Below are 23,323 nucleotides of genomic sequence, written 5' to 3'. Positions count from 1 at the left end.
CACTACACAGAAATATATTAGACAAAAAGACAGCTGATGACACTCCCTTTATCTAAATTAATGCTTGCACTCCAAAAAGCAGAAGGTAGTATTTTTCAAGACTGTTCTTTCCATTTACAAAATTGAGCTAAACCTACATTCATTTCCGTGAGAGCACAGTACCTAAATACCTTTGTAGATCTGAGCCGTATGTCAATTAAGCTCTGAAGTCTAAAGTCACTGAGCCTGATCAGGACAGCGATATCTACAGGAATATTAATAATACTAATAGTCCTCAGGCCTTTTAACTAGAAAAATCACTTGTGGTTAATACAGCTATGCAGCTTTTGTATGTTTTGCCTGCTAGATGTAGGTACCCATTGGATACCACTACCAGTAGTCCACTTTTACAGCTGTGTTACCAGTTCTGCTTGTTCTCTTTCTGTCAGGGTTGACCAAGACCCTTCGATCTTCCCACAGTACTGTATGCACTGCAGGTCAATAGGGGGTCTAAAATCAGTTATTACAACCTCTGCTTTTAGCTGCAAACAGAGCACAACTGGGGAGACCTCAATGGTGAGCACCTGAGGATCTGCATCATGAAAACCTGTTCTGCAACTGTCTGAAAGAACCTACCTCCAAAATAGTAGCTGTTCCCAGAGTAGATCCTTGAGACAGTGGTTGCGTGGCTAGCAGTGGCAGCATTGTTATCCAGTGTCAAGGTAATGCGATGTCTTCTGGCATTGATATCAACAGAGTGCCAAAGCCCATCGTGGAGATTGGTGCCTGACAAAAAACAAGTATGAAGAGTGAAAAAAGAGGTGCAGGAGACAGCTGTCCTCTTCGAAGCTCATTTTACTTCCAACTTGTGACCACAAATATGCAGCTGACCCCAAAAAAGGGAGAACTGGCAGCTGAAAAGAACTCATTACCTCTGGAAACAAACTGGCATAGAAGAAAAGGCCCAAGAAAGAGAAAACTTTTAAGAGTACTTACATAGGTCATCTCACATTTTATTCTTAACCTGCTTCTGGTACTGCAGGCTCTCATCAAGCTAGCCAGGCCCTGCACCCTTCTAGTAGCACATTGTCACCATTTTGTGGGTGTTCATGTCTATCTTGAGTCGGTTGGGAAATGCTTACAGCTCACAGGAGCACACAGAGGAGATCCCTGTTGAGCTTCTGGTACTAAACACATGCCTGATATTGCAGAGGATTAGATTCAGTGAGATGGTCATACTCAGTCTCAGGATCCAATATGAAACCCGACAAACTCCAGTAGGTATCAGTAGGATTTGTGTTTCTTAAAACCCTTCAGCATTGTTAGCACGCAGTCTTATTGATGGATGTACCAAAGCCTTTCTATATTGGATTTTGACATGGGTCTTGTGAGAGCTGGGATTGTTGCTCTGACCAGGAACCTATGAAGGTACGTGAGAGATTATGGTACTGGGTAGCCTCTTTCTCTTCTAGACACTTCTGTGAAGTGGGAAATAACGTCTCTGTTCCTTATTCTGAAAATCAGTGTTGCATCTCATGGCTCTTGAAGTAGCACCACACAGCTACAAAGAAACTTCACATTCTCTATTCTGACAGCCATGAAAATCAGTGGGCAAGCTTCTGAGCTCACACACAGGGGTGCAGATCAAAAGTAACCTAATTACAGTTCAAAATACGCTACTGTCAGGCTGGAGTCACTGAGATCAGGCACAGACAACTAGTATTTACTCCCCTCCCTAATGGAATATTTTTCGTTAATGTAGCTTTCAGAAGAAACAAACGAACGCTTAGTGACACAAAGAGGTGTGAGAACAGTTTAAAAAAAAATAAAAAAAATTGTGGGTGTTATGTGCATGAAAAGCCATTTCATTACAAATTTGAAAATGAGACAATTTCCACAGTAATGGCTGTTAACGCACGCACAATTTCCATAGAATAAGAGGCTGGCTTCCCAGCGACAAATGGATGATTTTTCAACTAGAACAAGTCCATTTTGGAGTGAAATATGTTGTTGAGGTTTGAAAAGATATCAAAGCAAAATAGGTCCCATTTGGGGCAAAACCAGGTCCATTCTTGAGTACCATTGTGAGTACCTGACATCTGCAGAACACGGCCCTTGCAATTTCTGCATATTTTCCATGTATAAGTAGGCAGTTTAGCAATATTTTGGATAGCACCAAAGTCTGGGCTCAGGTTCATGATTTCAGAACTACATAAAAACAAATACACCCAACCAAATATTGGCATTGTCTCAGCTTTGTCAACAATTTAATTAGGACTGCAATAAAGGTTGGAAACTCAGTTTTCAGCATTCAATTCCAGCAAGCTGAGGCTGCAGCAGTCTACATGAATAAGGATAGATGCAGGGCTGTCACATTTTCTGTCATAAAGGGGAATGAAACACACATATGGAACAGGTCTGTTTTGACAATTCTATCAGATCTTACCTCTGGTTCTTTTAATAGGCATATCTGCCCTCTTTTACTCTGTACTGGGAATATTTTAATATTACATATTTTTAAACAGCTGCTCTCTTAGAAAATACTATTATTATTATTTAGTACCATCTGAGTTCCATCAGTCTATTACTCATCCACCTTTGGAAACTGGGTATTCAACCTACACAGAAAATTAATTTCTCAGTCTCCCACACAGCATGGCTGCATAGCAGCAAGGGATGTGCAGAGGCCCTGGGCTAAGAACATTTCTCTTCAGGATGCCAGCATGGCTTATATAGGTCAGACTGGGATGGCAGCTGGGCCACTCTGGTCCTGCCTCTGTAGTACAGCCTAAAATTGTTTCCCTGTTGTCTCTGAAAGCCAATGCATAGCTGTTCTGGTAAGTGGTTGCAAGCAAATTTCCCTGAATTTTAAGTCAAAGAGACAATCCCATTTTACCCTCTTGCATCCCACTAGCTGCACTGCACAAAACAACTTGCAAACTGGCTAAGGAAGCCAGTGAGAGAGTGTGAGGAGAGGAATCCCATGGTCAGTCTCTCTTCTGAGCGTAGCATAAAGGGAGAGTGTAAAGCTACAGTCAGAGGAAGAAAATCAGCTCTGAGGCTGCCTTAACTCGTGCTGGGGAACGCTGCAGCAGATGACCTGGAACTCAGCTGACTTCAGCGCAATCTGAGGATGGGAAACAGGAAGGTCTTCATCTGACCTGACTGAAGAAAATTTAGCGTGACTGTTTAAGAACACAGAGGCTGAGCTAATTGTCAGGTAGATTGAGTCTGGAGACCTCAGGATGCCAACTTTCCATGCGTAGATTTACCTCAAGCTGCACAGAGTGGTTCTACCACTGGAAAGAAAGATAAAATTTGAAATGAGAAAGGAAGACTGGGTGCTTCCTTATTTCACCCTCCTTTCATCCTGTGGGGTGGGACCTTTGTACTTTAAAGGGAGACAGGTGAGAGTAAAAAAAAATTAAGTACCTTCACTGATTTCCACTGGGTTCTCCGTCTCTTTCTGAATAAGTAGTGTAAGTCTCCCACCATGGAGGTAAACCAGGAGGGGTCCTGAATTTTCAGACAATTCGGTGAATAGAAGTAAGCCGTCTTTATTCCATGTTCGAAACTGGAAGCTGACTGACAAACCGTCAATTTGAGGAGTGCCGGGTAGTAGCAAGTAGCTTCGACTGGTGCTGACAAAAGTGATAGGAACAATTTGTGGTTCTGAGCAAGAAAAGGTCACGTTCCCCTGCAAATAACAAAAGTCAAACATAATCAACACGACAAATTTTTTTTGGTCATCCCAAAACATCCATAGTTAAACTAACTCATTGGATTTCTAGTGGCCCTCAAGGCTGACATAGGTATTGTCATTCAAACACAAATCTTTGCAACTTATTAGGAAATGTATCTGTCCATTCTGGGAAAACACATCTGATTTCAAAATTTTACTGTCACCCCAAACAGGGGTGGGATTAAAAATCAAAACCTCAGTTCTTAGAAGGACCTAAATGTATCCAAATGTCCCCATGCAAGACCCTGCATGAGTGCAGGAGGGCTTATTTGCTAGCCCAGACAGACCATCTCCATGTGGCCACATCTGCTTTGTGTTTCCCAGCACCTCCTGTTTCAAGCTCAAGATTAGCTTTACGTCAAGAAAATCAAACTCATTTAGATCTATGCTGACTTCAGGATCTGACACTGAAGGAATAGCAGGTCCGTCTGCACTTTCATGTGCTGCGGGGTGTGATACAAATGTCCCATGTTGACTCTGCACTGATGGGACAACAGGGCAAGCTGCAACTGAAAAAACAAAGCATCCTCCAATGCACAGGGATCCTACCAAACGGACTATATTTATTCTAAATATAAGCCAAAATGCAGCCATTAATGACAGTACTTTTTTTGCCCATTGGCACCAATGTTACATACCCTTAAAAGTAAAAACTCCCTCATCTGTCTGAATCTACCACATAGGGCAAAACATGAGGCAAATTTCCTGGTTGTATTTCAAATATTCAATATTTAATTTGCAGTAGTACTACTGGATATGTTTGCCTTTACTCAGTGGCACAGCCCTGTGCTACTCCAAATAATAAAAGTTCACTTAATAACACAAATAATTAAAAATAATTATTCTGAATTTATTTCAAAATTCATAAGGAAACTCAAAGAAAAAGTCACTTGAATATAGTACTTAGAGTGGGATGAAATTTCCTGAGAAATGAGATTTCCTGGCCAGTGTTAGGTCCCACAGTTTCCACGGGGCATTTTGAGGAATTATTAAAACATTACATACACAGCAAGCATGGTAAAATCCAACATCATTTCAACGCAAAACTTAGTTGATTACCTCAGTCATCCAGCCCTGAAATCAATGGTGCTATTGGCCCAGAAGAGCAGCACGTTTACTTAAAGCAATCAGCAGAATCTGCACCAGCATGTGTCACTGTAGTTTGTAGAAGAAATGACTCCACCATTTTGTTCAGCCATTGTAGATTACCCAGGCAGGTCATTCAAGCCACGTAATAAAAACTTATCAATATATAAAGCTGGGATGCGTTTAAGGAGGTGCATCTTTCAAAGCCACTCCAGGAGATTGTTGCAGCCAGCTTGCTTTGAAGTAGGCTGCTTTGTAAAATACCAACTGGAATCTAATAAAAACATCGGAATAAAAGGCTTTCTCCATGGTACCACTTCTCATCAGAGCTGGTATCTCACTCTAACAGGATAATTATAATGAACAACACTTGATGGATGTGTAGGAAGTTGCACAGTGCTTGGGGAATTCCTCTCTGAAATCTCAGACAGCTGATGGAACTGTTCCCTATTACTTTCAAGTGTCTTTCTAGTCTTTATTTTAAAATTGAAAATAAATAAAGTGCCAGAAAGAGACCAAGTTATCACTGGATGAAAGAACCCTTGATAGATATATATATCTATATCAAGCTATCTACATATTCCCTGCCCTGTTAGGTGCAGAATGCTACATACCAGATTTAGCAATGGCAAAAGGTATCCATGGGTATATCATGTCAGAATTGAGTTTTGAGATATAATCCAAAGCTTATCCAAACTCACCTGAACATTAGTCAGGTGGGAAGTAGGATGGAAATTTGCTCTCAACTTTCAAAAACTATCTACTACCTCCTGGGTTTTGCCTGTATAAGAGATGCCACAGGCCTTTTTTGTTATGTTGTTATATTTCCACCTCCATTTTCAATTGAATTCATGACAAATTACAGAAAACAGTCGACTGCAGTGATATAAACAAACATGGTTAACTTTCTCTGGAGCTTTTTAAAGCTTTAGACATTTAAAATGCCAATGACAAATTTTCTTTGGAATTTTAGACACTTACAGTGATTCAAGTAACTCCACACAAAATAGTAAGACATTTACAGATCTTATACATACATAACACTGGAGTTTGGAGGAAAGTTCAAACGTTATCTGGGTCTGCACTCAAGTATCTAATTTGCTTCACTGACAGTGTGAGGCTGTAACAAAATGCAAGACTGCAGAGGAGAGGATTTGCAACATTCGGGTAGGATTTTTGTCTCAGAGCTCTTTGCAGATTTTACCTACCAGCAGAACAAGCTATGCCTAGATGACTTAATGGTGCCAGAGAAGGTGAATGCTAAGACGAAAAAACATGTTTGCAATGCACAACAAACTTTCAGACGACCTTAAAATAAGCCAGCAAAGACCTTGTGTAGTCAATATGCTTTCAGCTGTTTGCAGCAGCACCATAGCAAAGTATCTCATGCATATGCATGTGCTGAAACATAAGGTCAAATTTCTGCCTGCTTTTGATATGAGGTTCTCAGCACGTGCAACTACTCCTAAACTCATGGATTGCTGTGACCCCTTGAAAAACTCAGCAACACTCTAATCATTCACACTAGCTAGTAATTCATGCCATCTGGGATCCGCACGTAAATCTTGTACTGGGACAGGAGTGCTGACTGAACCCATGGCCAATGCTAGGACATATGGGCAGCACCTATGTGTCCCCTCCCATGCTTAACCTAGTGAGACCTAAAGTTCTGTAGCCTCTCCATTGACTACACTGAAGCAGGGCAGGTGTGATCCCACCTGCCAAAAGAACAAGCAGATGGGAACACATAAAGGGCGTGCTGCAATATTCTGTATACATGGGATTAAAGGTACATTTGAGGGATAGAAAGCTGGCATGTTTGCCTTTGGGGGGGTTCTTTCAACAAGGTACTTTTGTTACTCTTATTCACAAATTTGAGACCTCCATGATGTAAGGCCCATAACTAATTTTAGTCAGAACTAAAAACTAGCCAAGACATTTGGGAAAAAATGTTAAGTAAACCAATTGATGCCACGGGGACTTAAATCAGTTCAACTGACCTGTTTAGGAGGGAAACACCTTCTTAAAGCAGCATTCCAGAGCAAAAGCAGATGATGTAGTTAATACACACCAACAATAGCTGCTGATGTCCTTACACTGACAAACACTGTCTACCTTCCTAGAGACAATAACATGAAAATTTGAAAAAGAAATACACAACAATTACTTTGAAAAACACTTGTCCACTGAAGTGGGATAGGTTCCCATTACAAAATCTGTTAAATTTGCCCTGAATGTTATCTCAAACAAATTATTCCAGCAGGTATAAGGCAGAATAATAAGCAGCAGCTCCCCCCAAACCTTCATCTGGTGAGGAGCATTTTGCTTTAATTGGCAGCAGTTCTGGAACTCTCCAAGGTACATGCAAGACTTCTGGCAGACACTTGATTTTATAACTGAACCCAGTTTAACTGACAAGTAAAAGCTCATTGGCTAGGAAATGGGATAAGAAGAGTCTAATCCCTAGAGAAAATAAAGGAGATGCTCAGCTCTACCCAGCTGCTGGAAACTCCAGCTATCCTGTGGCATTTGAGAATTCCATTGAGTCTGTCATCTCCAGACTGATTAAGGACTCCTGTAATAAGCAGTGAAATCTTTCCCAAAGAGTTCTTATTGTTCTTACAAGAGAAACCTTCTGAACCTAGAAATGCAATGGAGATATTTGCAATTTGTTCACTGGCTGCCATGACACTTGTCTCCAGAAAAGAGTCCAAGAACCCCAGATTTCTGCAGGCAGGGTACTGTTGCAGAGGTGATTCTTGTTCACATTAAGATGTTGAATGAAAAGGTGACAGCATGTTACTGCATTTTAAGGAAGAATCAGAGCCTTTCCTATTAAAAAGAGAATGGAAGAACACAGTTGCTAAGTGGTGAGGATAAAAGTGGATTACATAGAAGATCCTCTGAGCCATGAGCTTCATCCAACAGTGACTGGAGTCTTTCCAGTCACTTCTGCAGGACTTAAATAAAACCTTTATAACTTTAATGAACCATTTCAGTCTTTTCTGGCCTTTCTTCATGTAGTATTACGTATTGTTGAAAGAAGAGAGAAGACTACTACACCACCACAGTCAGGGCAATTGGTGACAAGTTTCTTATACATCCCCCTCACTCTCACAGAATACAAATCAATAGTATGTACTTGGAAAATTACTCAAACTGACAGCTGAGCTGAAATCCTCAACATTTAGCCTACCAAAGGATACAGGCCAAGATCAGTTTGAACAGGAAGAACAATAAATAAGTATTTCTGAGCTCTCATTCTACCTGTGCATTAGAGCATCAAATGGGAACTTACTTTCCTCATTAATCACTCTATGGATACTGTCCAATAAAAAGGATATCTTGTTTTCTGCAGAGCATTAGAAAGGAAGATTTCATATGACAGGTAAGGGGACTAAAATCCTAGGCCTGGCTGAGATACAAATGCGGGTAAACTGGCAAGAATCTCTCAGCTTGGAAATTGGAGGACTATTTCTAGCTCTGAAGAGACTGAGGTTGCAGACAAATTTGCAAAGAGAGTAACAGAGGAAAAAGGTGACCTCTGATGCAGTTTTAAAAGTATAAGATGAAACATTGTCATTCAACTCTGAGCAACGGGATTTTAAGAATGGGGGAGGTCCCTTCAAATCCTGTTTTTAAATTATCTCAAGCAGAACAGCTGTCAGGAGACCCACATAGATTTCAAGTACTTCTTAAATCAAGACACTGCTAAGCACTGAATGAAAAGCAAATCAAAGTGAGATTCCAGCTCCAGGCTTCTGAAATACTGGTGCAACCTGTCTTCAAACAGGATGTGGGAGCACCAAGACACAGGGTGTTACTTGAGTTAGGACTAGTCCACTGAGTGAGCAACTAGTTCATCCCAAGAGCAGGGCTTGCACTTTAAAAGAAGTTCCTACACTGAGGTGGGTTTATCTTTCTCTGAGCAAAATTTCATGATGGAAATCTGAAAGCTTTCCTGATCCAAGTTTCATTGAAATTAGCATATCCTTGTGATAATCACCCCTGTGACAGAGAGCTGCCCTATCTTCACTCACTCTAGGTATCATGTACATCAATAAAATGCTAATTGTTTATCACATTGAATTAAGTTGTTTACATTAAGGTAATGTTCCTATGTGGAAAAAGTAGCATTTAACAAAAAAGCTTTGAAAAAACTGAAACGTTACAACCATGACAGAATCAGGGATGAGATGCTTGGCTAGACATTTCTGGATGTTCTTTATGTCAGACTCCTAAGCTATGTCACTGGCCAAAAGTGGAATAAAGGATTTTACCACTTTATGCCCATAGTAACTGTATACTCTTCCGTCATTATATGGTACAATAGCTAAGAGTTGCTGACAAAAGATGGGGCCAAATATAGAGCTAATTTGGAAAAATCATACATAGTTTCCCTCAGAGAGACACGAAAAGGAAAAGAAAATAAAAGAGAGAGCACAGGAGGAAACACAAAAAAAAATATAGACCACTTAATATTTTCCCTCTGTGGTGGGTTGACCCTGGCAGGACACTAGGTGCCCACCAAGCCGCTCTATCACTCCCCTCCTCAGCAGGACCGGGGGGGGGGGGGAAGAAAATAAGATGGAAAAAACCTTGTGGGTCAAGATAAAGCCAGTTTAATAAAGCAAAAGAAAAGGCCACATGCAGACACAAAGGAAAACCAAAGATTTATTCTCTACTTCCCACCAGCAGGTGATGTCCAACCATTTCCCGAGAAGTACGGCTTCAGTATGCATGGCAGTTGCTCTAGAAGACAAATGTCATAATAACAAATGCCCCTCCTCCTCCTTTCTCTTAGCTTTTATTGCTGAGCAGACCTCGTATGGTATGGAATATCCTTTGGTCAGTTTGGGTCAGCTGTCCTGGCTATGTGCCCGCCCAAGATCTTGCCCACCCCCAGCCTACTGGTGAGGGGGAAATGTTGGCGAGACAGCCTTGATGCTGTGCGAGCCCTGCTCAGCAGCAGCCGAAACACTGGTGTGTGACCAACACCTTTCCAGCTACCAATACAAAGCACAGCACTATGAGGGCTGCTACGGGGAAAGTTAACTCCATCTCAGCCAGACCCAATATACCCTTCTTTGAACAACAAGCAGGAATGAAGCCAGCCTTTCAAATTCACCTTGCCAGAAGTGAATAAGACAAATGTCTTAGATCAAACTGGCAAATTAGCACAATCCAAGCCCAATTCTTGTTCCGGTTCAAGGTAAACTGATCTACAGCTTATTAGGTTTTATTACCTGGAACAAAACACAGCAGCAAGGAGATTTTTTGTTGCGGCTCTGTTTTCATAATAACATCTACCTTAAAAGAGAAAGGTGCATATAAAGCAATTCTTATCAGCTTTTTTTTATGTATTAGTTTTCTTTATTAGATTTTCCTCTTTTAAATTCCAGTCATCTGTGTACCATAGCACAGCACCAGCCTAAATGGTTGATATGAACTGTACATACTCCAGGCTCTTGACAGTGACAGGGTCAGCTTGCCCCTTTCTGTACTGGGCAGCCAAGCACCAAGCAGTTCCCAAGGCCTTAGCAACTGGAATAAGACATTAAAAAAAAAAAAAAAAAAAAAAAGACATTTAAGCCTCGGCTTTACAGCAAATTACATTCTCCCCTATTTTCCTTATCCCCTGCTAACTCCTATGACAATAATTAGCCGTCTCTCTTGCTCTCCTACAGGGACTAACAGCCTTATCACCTCCCGCCTTGAAACATCCTCCTCTGCTCAGCAGGTAGTAACTGCCCTATTCACTCAATTTGACTACCCAGATAATGTAATAAATTAAACTCTGAACAGTTGTTTCTATCCTGTAACATGCTGAAGGCTGATGACTCTCAAAAAGGCCTCATTTGCTCTAATACATGTCATTTTTTTCCTGCATATGTCAACTAGTCTCATAAAAAAAATATGGTCTTTCTCCCCAAAAGACTTGCTTCACTTGTGGTTATCGCAACTATCAAAATCCTAACACAAAGAAACTTTTATATCAAGAAAAGGAGAGTTTATTATTGCACCTACATGCTGGATTAAATATTTACAGACTGAAAGTCTTTAGAAATGTAGACAAAGCCAACTGAAATCAATGGAAAAACTGTCATTTAAATGGACTTTATTTCAAGACCTTGATCGAGGCAACACACTTAATTTCATCCAAAACAATCCTGTTATACCATTCAGCGACAATAAAATGCGACCTTAAAATGAATGCTATTTATATAGACTTTCTTACTGTTCCACACTGCAGGTAGGATGTGATGGAGACTCATCTGAAGACCCAGAGAGCAGACAGGAAGATAAAAGAAACCATAAAAAGCTATTTTTACAGGAACCAAATATTTCTGGAATCTGAGTTCACCTGCCTTATCTAAAGAACAGAAAATTTAGTTCTCTTTTTAATGTACGTGTGTGCCTCACACTTTCATTAAATAATTGCATAAAACTTTTTTTTTAATAAATTCAACGTAGCCCTATAGCAAGTTGTGAAAACTATCACTAAATAGTTCCAACAGTTTTTATTTATGATTCCTATAGTCTGATTGCTGTGCAAAAACTAATTAAAAAAAAAATTAACTCCTGGTTCTCCAAACCCTAGCAGGGGCCTTCACAAATCACCAGGCTGATATTCACAGATATATCAACTCTTGCAATAGCACTTTGGTAGTATGAGACGTGTAGACAAGTAAATTCTTCTCAAGATGAAGGTATCTCAAATCAGCTTGATAAAATAGCATGTTTGGATTCTCTATAAAGGGAATGAATTATTAGTTTACATTCTACTGTCACTAGGTATCTTTCCTTGCTCTTTGATGCTGGCAATTGGTTATTTCCCTGAGGCACTACAGTGATGCATTTACATGTCACCACATCCCTTGCCGTGCTGAATTGTCACTCCCAGATTCAACATGGCAGGCCGACGCAGAAATTCAAGCACATCTGAGGGCTGACAACTTCTGCCTTACAAATATCCTGCACTGCTCTCAAGTCATTGCAGGGTTTGCTCTGCTAAATAAAAATAAAACTCCAGTTCCTATTAGCTGATGGTAATGGAAGGGAAAGGGGGATAGGGTTTTCCTTAATTTCAGTGAGTACGTAGGATGGAGCATTGAGAAGATCAAACACAGCATCTTTTCATGACCTCTTAATTTGGCATCACAAATCAGTGACACACGAGAAGACTTAAGACCCTGGCCACAGGTCACATTAAAGAAGTTTCTAAAGGTGTGACCTGAATCTAGCAGTACGTAACCACTGGTGGCCAGGATACTATAGCTATTTGCAGGATGCTATAGCTAGTTTTCTCTTAACTACTCCCTCAGTCAGATAGTTGGCAATTCTTAATAGATTTCGCTTACTACTACTTACCCCATCTCCTCCTGCATCTACATACACTCTTAACAAGCACAAAGTCCTTCAACGAGGACTTTGCCATCCCAGGTATCAACAGGTCAAATATCCTCCTGTGAAGGACAATTCCCCTTCTGCTTCTTGTAAATGTGGCTCCTACTAGCATATTTTCCTGTCCCTGACTACTTGCCCAAGAAGCAGGAGTAACTGCTGTGCAATTTCTCATAATGGGCAGTCTGCACTACTTTTGTGCTGAGAAGACAGCTAGTAAATAGGGCAGATCTTTAGATTATTATTTTAAAGCATTTTCTGAGGTTTCCCAAGGGTCCAGCCCTATGACCATGACAGTGGTAATTACAGAAATTTGACTTCTCGTAACCTATTGCAATTAAAACCAGTAATCACTTCAGAGAACAAAGAAAAGATCCCCTATCATTTCTCCACACTCAATGACCTAGGGCAGAAAAAAAAAAAAAACAGCCCCACAACAAAAAATGCCACAACATGCCATCAGGGACAGAAGAAACCCCAGAGAGAAGATAGATAGCCTGTCCAAATAGATAGGGCTACCATGTAGACAGGTTAAGTATCAGGCAATATAAAAATGGAATTGTGAAGGCAAGTTCCAGTTCAAAGAGACAGGCTGCCTTGTTATCTTGAGATGTCTTCTCAAGGGGATTTACTGCAAGTCTGACAACTGCAAATGAGTTACAGAAAAGAACAGGCGGAATGATAATCACAGCCACCACCCGAGAGTACGATACATAGTACGGTATTCTGTTATTGACAACCTGTAGTTTCTTCCTTGGACTTTAAATGCAGCTGATTTGGGACCATTATTTATACGGATGAGGAACTACTTCATAAGCGGAAATCTATGCCTCCAAAGCTGATGTGTCATTCTTCTACTTGTGTGAAAGATGTCAACAATAAAAAACCCAAAGCTGATGGGTGTGAAAACCCTGAAGTTTGGCTCACTGACTGTGTGAACATTCACAAAGGCACAGAGAATGAAGCAGAGACTGAGTGCTGAAGTCTTCCTCCCTTTTGGAGGCAAAACCTAGTGTCTCTGAGCATTAATGGCTTTCTAATCCCAAACCAGACAGTTTGTCCTCATAAATCTTTTGTTAGGAGACAAAGGTATTTTGGGGACTAACAACGCAGAACCATCTCTGGTGATCTCCAGCTTGTGGGGAGGGAACACAAGTACACAACACGTTGTTGGAAGAAGCGATTCCAAGTCCATGCTATATTTAATTATTCTTCTGTGCTGTTCCTCTCATTGCGTTTCCACTCCTGACAACCTTAGCAACTACAGAGATGCGAAGCAGAGAAGCTTGCAGGTCCCTGGTGATATGGATTGTTGCTTGAAAACCTCAATGAACTTTGAGTAAAAGCATTTAGTGCAGAGAAAGTCTGGCAGGCAAAAGACTACATTTAGCAAGAACAAGTTATTTTAATTTGAGTAAGTAAATTGCTAAGGAGTTGGGAAGAGCAGGAAGATGGGAGAGGGAGATCAGCCTGTGAAAGCTGGAATTACCTGAGAGTTGCTAGAGGAGGTAAAGAGCTGTGATGGAAAGGATGTTGGGAAACAGATGTAGAGGGGCTGTTTCCTATAGAAGGATGTTATCTAAGATTATGAGGCACCGTGAGTGTGACAACCTTTCCATGCACTTTGCATACACAAGCATCACAGACACAGCACATAGCAGCTCATAAATCTTGCAAGATGCAGTACAGCAGCCAGCTTTTGAAAACTATTGCGTTAAAATCATCACTTCTGTGAGGGAGATTGAAAGATGGGGGCACATCCCTGCTACCTTAAATTGACGGAAGGAGCAAGATTCCTAGACCTTCGATCTAGCATTGGCTGAATCGAGTATTGTGATAACAGAGTTTCATTGCTTGGGGCCACGTTATACCCAGACAATACCCTTCAGAGAAAAAGCACATTACAAAGTTTTTCTTTTCCCCTTTAGGAAGGCCTTCCCATTACCCAGCTGGCAAAACAACCAGCTGTTTAATGACCTAAGCAGCAGACCAGGGCTCTTTGCTCCCCTTCGAAAGTAAGCTGAAGGGAAGAGCAATTTAACACAGTTCATAAGATTTGTGCCTTAGAGTCCTGAGTCAGAGCGATCAAACTTGAGGTTATTAAAGCAAAGACTCTCAGTCCCAGGCTAGGGGATCATCCTGGAGGCAGTTTTGACTGCCAGCAACACAATTCAGGATTTCTCACCCATTCCCTTTCCATTTTCCATTTCCCTGTACATTCAGCCTCACCCTAGGCAGGGAAAGTGAGGAAAGGAACGACTTCTTGCGGTCTTCTGGTTTGCTTTGTTGTAGCTTCAGTCTGTTTATACACAATTGATACAAACTAGAATATGTCATGAGACCCAGAACCAGTTTCACCTCCACATTCTCCAAAGACACAGCATTAGCCAAAAGGCGTATATCAAAGCAAGGTGCAGGAGTGAGGCACAAGTTGAACAAAGAGCTGAATTATTTACAGTTTGTCAAGGCTGCATGGGAGTGTGCTGTTCTCACAAAATAAAATGTTCTTTATTTTGCTCATGATATATTTAAATATATCTGTAATTTTGGACATTATTAGGTGTAAAGTTACATTTGTGTGTTATGTTAGCAGGCTAGATAAGGCCATAGCTCCTTTTGCTTTACCTCTACCATCCCACATTTAGACACTAGTACCAGGCCAATGGTTCTCAGAACTCCCAATACACTGAATATAAGGGGCAGCACAAAGGGAAACATTTCCAATAATAAAAGAAATATTTATTCCTCTCTATAATACCAACTCAAATAGCAGAATAAAATTTTGCTACTACTGTATGTGACAACAGTGATGAAGAATGGTTCAGAAAATAAGATTTTATCTGAGTTAACCAGAAAAAAAAAGTCTCTATGACTTCTATCACACCATCAAAAAGACACATTTTAATCTTGGAAAAGGAATTGAAAAGTTTCTCCAAACAAATTCTAATACACCTGGGAAGTCAGAGAAATGTATTAATTTCCACATGTGTCTTTCAATAACTGTCACCACAGCAGACAACGCTGGCTGGCGTTAGCCTCAGCAATTTCATTTTAACAAGCTAATTATGCCCATAGCTATCTAAATCTGAACTCCACTCATTCGGTGCAGCCAGCAGCATCAACAGCATGAAAGTAAAGAAGGAAAGCATACATTATCGTTTCTTACCACAGTATAGATCTGAGGTTTGCGTCTCTTTGCCAGGTCAATTATATTGACTCCGTTGTAATAAAGGTTCTCAATGCATCCATGGAAATTTTTCCTCTGAAAGGTTCCTGGTTTGCCCGGGACAGGAATCCCTCCAAAACTGAGCTTTTGGAAAGAATAAGAACAGTATTTAGTTATCACCCCAAAAGCAAGAGGGCTGAGTCCCCCTCCATGCAGCCAGCCGGGATATTATTTAAGAACCAAGTCACATTAACAGCATCACCTTGGAGCATGAAGCAGGGCCTGGCTGTCCAACAGAGGAATTACAGGCTGCAGAGCATTACAGCTGTCAGGGAAACGCTGCTGCTGCAGAGAGCTCACTAATTTGGAAACAGCTTTTAAGTGCCTTGACACACCACTTCACCAACCTGGTACCATCAAGCCCCCCACCCAGGAACACCCAATGCACAAGGTAACATTCAAATGGTCTCCAGCCCACAGCCCCCACTGGCCTGGAGGCTGCCACCCAGCAGCGGACCACAGCGGCCGGGAACTGCTGAGCAATGGGGGAATAAACTCTTCCTGCCCACTGAGCACTGGGTTTGCCTGTGAGCTGGAATCGCCCCTTTCCACCAAGCTTGTATCTGAACAGTTCTGGTTTCAGCTAGTAGTATCACACACACAGACTACCCCATTTGCACCTTGCGAGTGTTTTCCCTAAATTTCACTGTGGTTTGGGTCTTTACAATATTTGTACGTGGTACTTGGGACTGAGCAGCGTAATGGAAAAGTTCTGCAGGTTACACATTTAAACAAAACTTCTGCTCTGCTGTTGTCCAAGTACTGAAAGATTTTAGTATTGTGCAGATTACAACTCATCACTTAACTGGAGGGCTGAAAGCCCTGGGAGGACAAAAAGCCTAAGAAAATAAAGCTTCCAAAATCCATGGAGCATAATTACTTCAGATTCCTAAGAAAAAAAAAGAAAGGGAAAAAAAAAAAAAAGAACAAAACAAGCAAATCCCACAACCCAAAAAACTTCTGATAATCCTATTTTCATTTTCCGCATGACCCAGCTCATTTTTAATTAGCTCCACTGGCCTTTTTGGCAAAGTCTTACTGGTGGTACTGCCGAGTTTTTATTCATTTTTCCCATCACAGCCAGCAGCATCATGAGTGATATAATGCAGGTGGGGATCCTGCAGCCACCACACTTCACAGTGCTTCCAGCACATCAGGAGCTGTGCTGCAATCCTGCTGCATCCACTGCAGCAAGGGCATGCACTGCTGTGCGGCACCACTTACACGCTGACGGCTGCTGGAACCTGGTCAGCCTTATCCCTCTGCCACAACTCTGAACAGCTCCCCTCAGCTCATTATTGCAAAAATAAAGGGAAATTTGGGGGTTATTTTTCCTCCCACTCCACCTAACAAGCTGGGATACATAAGCAAATGAAACATCCCTGGATAACCTTGAAAGCACTTCTTTGAATACAAGTCCTTAATGAACTTGCACCTTAGTTGAATTAATTGATCACTTCAGAGAAATAAAGAGTGATCAGACTGCTACTTTACACCACTTACAGGTTTGTTATTGGCATGAGTGCTTATGTGGTAGCAATGTTTTTTTCCAGTGAGAATCATTAATTCTTGCTTAAAACACCAGACTTTCCTTCTTTCATGTTCTATTCTCTAAGTCTCCTGCTTAGGGACTCTGTACTGGGTTTCAAAACCAGAAGAAAAATCAATACCAATTATACCACTCCATTATTAAGAAAACAGTTTCCTTTGTGATTGGCAATAATTTTAATTACCAAACTAATGGTTTTATTACCCTCAGCGAGGCCTTTAATCCCTGGAGTGTGCTGAGATAAACTTTCAGTAGACTGTATTGCTGTAATGTTCAACTGAAAGATTGTTTCAGTGTAAATAGAAAGAAAACACATTGTGTGAAAAACTAAGCACCAGGGGCCAGGACTGAGTGCCACAGAGGTCAGTGAGTGATGCTGATTTACACCAGCTGAAGATCTTCTCTACCATGCTCCCTGTTTTGGAACATCTGGAAAAACGTTCTGCAAATTACACTGGAGCCTGAGTTTTCCCTAATTGGCATCAACCTTGTAGCAGGAAGCAAGGAATTTTATTACTTTGAAATTAGGAAAGCTGATGACTCAATCATTTGGCTTTTCTCAACTCCATTTTAAAAGTAGTTACAGCTTTGGCCCTTGCTAGTTCAGTCTGAAGCTGTTCCAGAATCTCACTGCAAAAATGTGCTGTCCTTACTAAATGTGCTCGTGATTTGGTGCAGTGGCGCCAGGGGACAGGTACCACTCTTTCTACCCTGCTTTGTGAAATGCAAAGAAGGGAATTTCAGCTGGAACATGAGAGGAGCAGAGAGCAGGCACCTGCCACTGCCGAGCTGTCTGCATTTGTCCCTTGGGTGTGCTGGGAATTGATCCTTTCCAGAGAAATGAATCCGAAGCGCAGAGGGGAAACTTGTGGTCTCTTAAGCAATGAACCATGCCAGCTCAACGCATCCAGACAGAGTGATGGCTCTGACTGTGCAAGCATGACCCTGTGCCTTGTGAGCTAGCAAGGCTTGGTAGACAAATGCATGGGGATAAAAATTAACATGGGTTATTTGCACGCAGATGTGCATTGGTGAGGGGAACAGATGAGGAACTGCCTTGCATATGGATGTAAAAGTTTAAGGTATTTTGTAGCGACTATCAGCCATAAGCACTGAACTGCTGGAGTGATATAAACTGCACTCTGCCACACCTTGGCCTCATGACAGGGGATCATACCAGCCTCAGGTTTCGTGGGCAGCCAGGATGTTTCCTCTGCTCAGTCCTCTCTTGGCTGAACTGCTCTGGCTCCCTAGACCAGTATGCTCTGCATCACAGCCCCAGATGTGAAGGGACCTGGGTCAGAGCTAGTTGTCTTGACAGTCATGCTCAGGGTCTTCCATTCCTAGTGGCAAGACAATGGTCTTTACCTGCTCATCTTTATGTGGAGGGCTATAAACTGAGCAAGTGGTGGCTGCATAGAGGCACAACTCAGAGCTGGTATCCCCATGGTCATGTCAATAAGATGCAGGGATGGTGTGCAATGATCCCACATTAAAATCATACTGGAGATGATGACACAGCACTTCTCCGTACAGATTAGCGTGGTTGCTCGCTGAAGATTTGACTAGAAGCCAGGCTATACCTTTGAGTTTAGCTCAAAGTCTGCTGTACTTTGAAGTGTAAGCATAATCCAATGCATATTTGCCCAGAGACTAGCCATTTTCTGAGACTGTCGTACACAGAGTTGCACTGACGTAGTCCATGTTTGTTAACCATGAAAAGAGCTCTCTGGGAAGGAAATATTAAATAAAGATCTTTGCTGGGTGGTGGTTTTCTGTCACATTCATCTTATACCAATTCAGCCTCATCTCCCAGGTTATAACCTAAAGGGCTTCACACACCTCATAATCAATATCCAAGTGATCTGAATCCCCCTTTGTTCGGAAATGCTGGGTGTGCTTGTCCACCGTGAAGTTCACTTGCTTGTTGAAACGCTCTATGAGAACTGAGTGCCAGTGCTGATCATCCAGGAGGCTGCCCAGGGTGACGGATGTGTGGCTGTTACTGAAGTGCAGGTTGGAGTCCCCTGGAGAGGCAGAGACAGGCAGAAGACACCAGAATTACCTCCAGGCCCTTAACTGAAGCGTGGGGACTTAAGGGGAGCACAGAGCAGTGCTCCTAGATGCAAACTAGAGTTTTGCCCATCAGAAACAGACCCTCGTCAAAGCTTGCTTTAGATTCTTTGGGTCTCTTATTCATATATCTGTGTATACGCACATGCACACATACACACTTTTTTTCCCCCTGAAATCCTTATGATAAGCCAGGAGGTTTTCCCGATGCTGCACCCATACCTTGCAGCACACAGGGGATCGCCACTCTGCCTGTGCCCTTGGTTCTGCTATGCATTTGAGGCCCTGGTGTTTTAAGAGCTCCCTTCAGGTTGCATCAAAATCTCCTTTCTATTCACATTAACAGATCAGTCCTGACACTTCAGTTTCGACTATGTACTTCTTGTATTTTAACAAGAAAATTGCATCTGTCCATTTTCAGACAAAAAAAGCCACAAGTCAGTGAAGCAACATGAATGCGAGTGTTTTGTTCAGCTCAAAAAGATTCTTAAACCTGGCCTAGATCTCCAAAAGTTTAGATCAAGAGTCATAAAAATATTTAGGCCCTAACCCTGGTGATTTCAAGCACTCTTCTGTTTTCCAGTTGGCTACACGCCTGAACACTTCAGAGCCTCTCACTGAAAGGGAGTATGTGTCCTTTTTTATATTCCAGCAGAATGGAGAGAACACATACTCCAAAACTGTCAGGCAAGATGCAAGCAGATTCAAGAACAGACATCAAAACCCTTGCCCATGACATATGAATGCATACAGAGGACTGGAAATGGCTAAAAACTGTACTGCTGAAAAAAAAAATAATAAAAAATCTTCTTATCTCAGACTATGAGACTATTCACAACATCATATCCTCTGGAAGAAGTAACATAATATAATTAACTATAGTATATTCTTATCTTAGTATGAAACATTTGTAAGAGGAGGACAAATCCATAGAGTCAAAGAATCCCATATCGAGAGGCTCAGGAAGTAGCTACTTGGTCCAAATAACATCCAAATACCAAATCAGAAAAATGCTGCATTATCATTTCTAAACAAAAAGAAAGAAAATACTAGCTGGAGACTAAACAATTAATGAGGTTATGTAAGAATGAAATCCAAGAGCTACGGAAAATTGTTACTAACATTTAAAACAAACATAATTAAGTAGGAAGGAAAAAAATGCAGAAAGAATTATCTACAAATTCTGTTTTAGTACCTCCACTTTTCTCTGACTAGTTTATGATTTCTTTTAATTACCCAAGTCACAAACAGGGGACTGAGATACCACACCATTGCCTTCTTTATCTGTTCTAGACAAACTTCTTGGTGTCCTGGAATTGCTAGTCTGACATTTGCCCCTGCTAATACTATACATTACTAGATGCTAAATCTCCCATTTTTATTAAAATCAGCCTTGGCAGTCTAAGGACCACATACATGAACTGCAAACAGCTCAGATTACTTTATTGAACAAAGTTATTAAGATTGAGAGTGGTAGTGTCAAATGTGGACCTTAATTCCCTCCCCTCCTTGCCCACACCCTCATGGTTAACAGTGGGAGGGCTTTTGGTTCAGCTTTCCATCTGGATGGGCCACTGAGGCTTTCAGACCAAGTTCAATACCCAGACAGGGTAAGCGCAGCTCCTGTGCTGACCAAAGTACAGCAATGCAGGCGTGGAAACTTCTGCCCAACTCAAACCCCTCAGTATGAGAAACGTGAGTCAGCAGGGACTGCTGAGGCCAGTACCATGGGTCACCCACAGATGAAGCTAATGAAGATTTTGCAATAAGGCTGGGAGAGGGGGTGTGATCACTCCTACTACAGTAGCTCCTGCCATTATCAAAGTGTTTTAGCATATTCACCAGGAAAAAGCAAGCATCCTTCTACAGAAAGAAATTAAGCCAGCCTTTCATCTGTCCCTCTGATCTAATATAATCACACAGTGATGGCCTTCCAGATACTCAGTTTTCAACTGAAACCATCTCCAGAAACAAAGCAATACAAGTGTGCACAATGTTTTGACCAGAATATTTTCATTTAAGTTCTGTATTCTCAGCTCAGTTCTGATCACAGAATGGAAAGAATAAGATACAAACCAAAAATAAACCTTCTGCACTCCAAACCAAACTTCCTGGGAATGCTATTCTTAAAAATCATAACAATAAAAAACGAGGAAGGGGAAGAAAGTGAACTTTTTTTTTTTTTTTTTAAATCACTGCTGGAATGCATCATCAAAGGTCTGAACTTCAAAAGTAGTCATTGAACAACTCAGCCTTGGTCAGCACTAGTTAGAAGAGCCAAGGTCTCTTCTTGGCTCAGCTATCATGTCCTGCATGTCCTCAGTCAAGCCTATTCTCTTTTGCTTCCCCCTCCACCTTCTCTGACCAGTATTTAAGCTGTGAGCTGTCTGATACACACAGCATATTTTGTTGATCTCAGCTGGAGTTTTTAGATACTGTGTAATATAAACAATAAATTTATAAAAGCAAACCAAGACAATGCTTGTTACAATAATATGTGAACCAATAACCCTAATTACCCTTACCCAGGTTGATGTGCAAGGAGAGCTTCCCTTTCTGCAGCTCCAAAGTAATGTAGTCTCCACGCTGTCCTTCTCCATGGAATAAGACTCCATCCCCCTGCATGCTCTTGAATTTCAAGGAAACCACATCTTTGAATGTGCTCATAAGCTTCTGATTGAACCTGTAGAGGAGTGAGCTTCTGCCGTCGAAGTCTGCAATATCTGACTCTGGGAGAAAGAAGATGGAAAAATGAAAAGAAGGGGCAGCTTCAGGAGAGGGACTGTATTTTTTCAGGATCTTTTAAAATACCACTTGGAGCCAGGTATTCTCAGAAGCGTACATCCACAGGATGTACGTGGCATCTGGGCAACCACATTTCACTCGTTTCCAATCCTCTCCCTCTGTCTGGGGAAAGGGAACACTAGGATAAAACCAGAACTCCTCTGCACTTGTCCTCCTCTCTCTCATGCAAGACTGCTTTCTCACTCAACTTTTTAGAACAGAACAGGTGCCTTCCATCATATTCAGATCTCCAGAACATCCCCTGCCACATGTGCTGTTTGCCTGAAACACTCCCAGGATGTTATTTATTACTTTGAACACTTCAGTTCTTGCTCCTCTTTTTGTAGCTTCACAAGCATCTGTTGAGCTGTTTCTGTGTCGGCCATGCCTGCATTCACCTCTGCATCCAAATAAGCAGCATCTTAGCCTCTGAGGGTTGGCTGCTTGTTTGTGATGGGCATTTATCAACCATGTTTCTGTATGCAAATTGACTAGGCTGGCAGGAGTAGTCAAGCATCAATTCAAAAAGCTTTTGAAGGGATTTCATGGGAACTGGGCATCTAAACTGATTATACACCTTTGAAAATCCTATTAGAAACATATTTTCCCCTTCAGCCAGCCTCCAAAACCCAATCACTGTGATAGGAAACAAGCTTTCAATTCTTCAGTTGCAATTAGTATTTCCTTTGGCAGCAGCAGCCTTTGCTTTATAAAGTGGTATTTTAAGCAAAATGTATTTTTAATAAACTTAAAAAAAATAAATATATATATAAGCAGAACATTTCAGGTAGCTTTAAATACTTTTAACTAACACATTGTATTCAAACATGTGACCAACATATGTAAATTCAATTCCAATTTCTATCCAAATGCAATTTGACATAAATTATGGATAAAATATCTACTTGTAAATAATAAATCTGTCAATTGGTATTTCCTGTTGTTAAGGAAAACTTTAAGAATTAAAAACACCAGACGATGAAGAATTTGAGCAAGGGTTTACTAAGCTACGTAGGTACTGGAATACATGCATAAAGACAAAGAATACTTTCATAGTAACTAAGAAGAAAGAGCATAGACTGTCTTTGTTTGCAAACCATGTGTATTAATGATAATCCAAAGCTACCAGTTTTCCATTTTCTTTTGAAAAATAACTGAAAAGTCCATATGCAAAACAATCAAGACCTCCAGGTCAGCAACTGCACTGTGATTAAAGTTGGTGATTTAAGTCATCTAAGCTCCCTTGAGAGTTCTTCTATCCTTTTGAGCATTAACGGTAGTTTCATTTGTTCCTCTTTAAAAACGAAAGTAATAGGAGTTGGTTTTTTTTTTCCTTTTTTTCTTCTTTAAACTGGACCATTGATAACTTCTGCATGTCAATATGACAGTTTATACAGAAGTTCGATGGCACACTTACAAACTTGCAGGGAGCTCAAAATTTAAATTTGATGTGAAATTCTGTCACTCCAAAACTGATTCC

General features: G+C 41.1%; 1 protein-coding gene across 2 annotated transcripts in view; it reads right to left on the bottom strand.

Annotated features, from left to right (window-relative positions):
• Positions 1-23,323, bottom strand: part of CNTNAP5 (contactin associated protein family member 5) — a 303,884-nt gene that overhangs the window by 141,607 nt on the left and 138,954 nt on the right. For both annotated transcript variants that reach the window (XM_069781056.1, XM_069781057.1), the window contains exons 5-9: positions 21,585-21,788; positions 18,829-19,013; positions 15,378-15,521; positions 3,412-3,676; positions 616-765 (exon numbers count right to left, since the gene is read on the bottom strand). In XM_069781056.1, the coding sequence (XP_069637157.1) occupies positions 616-765; positions 3,412-3,676; positions 15,378-15,521; positions 18,829-19,013; positions 21,585-21,788 (948 nt within the window). The remainder of the gene's footprint in view (positions 1-615; positions 766-3,411; positions 3,677-15,377; positions 15,522-18,828; positions 19,014-21,584; positions 21,789-23,323) is intronic.

This window comes from Haliaeetus albicilla, chromosome 4 (genome assembly GCF_947461875.1).
Source record: "Haliaeetus albicilla chromosome 4, bHalAlb1.1, whole genome shotgun sequence".
Lineage (NCBI taxonomy): Eukaryota > Metazoa > Chordata > Aves > Accipitriformes > Accipitridae > Haliaeetus > Haliaeetus albicilla.
The sequence above is the reverse complement of the archived record's forward strand: the minus strand, read 5'-3'. Positions and strand labels throughout refer to the sequence as shown.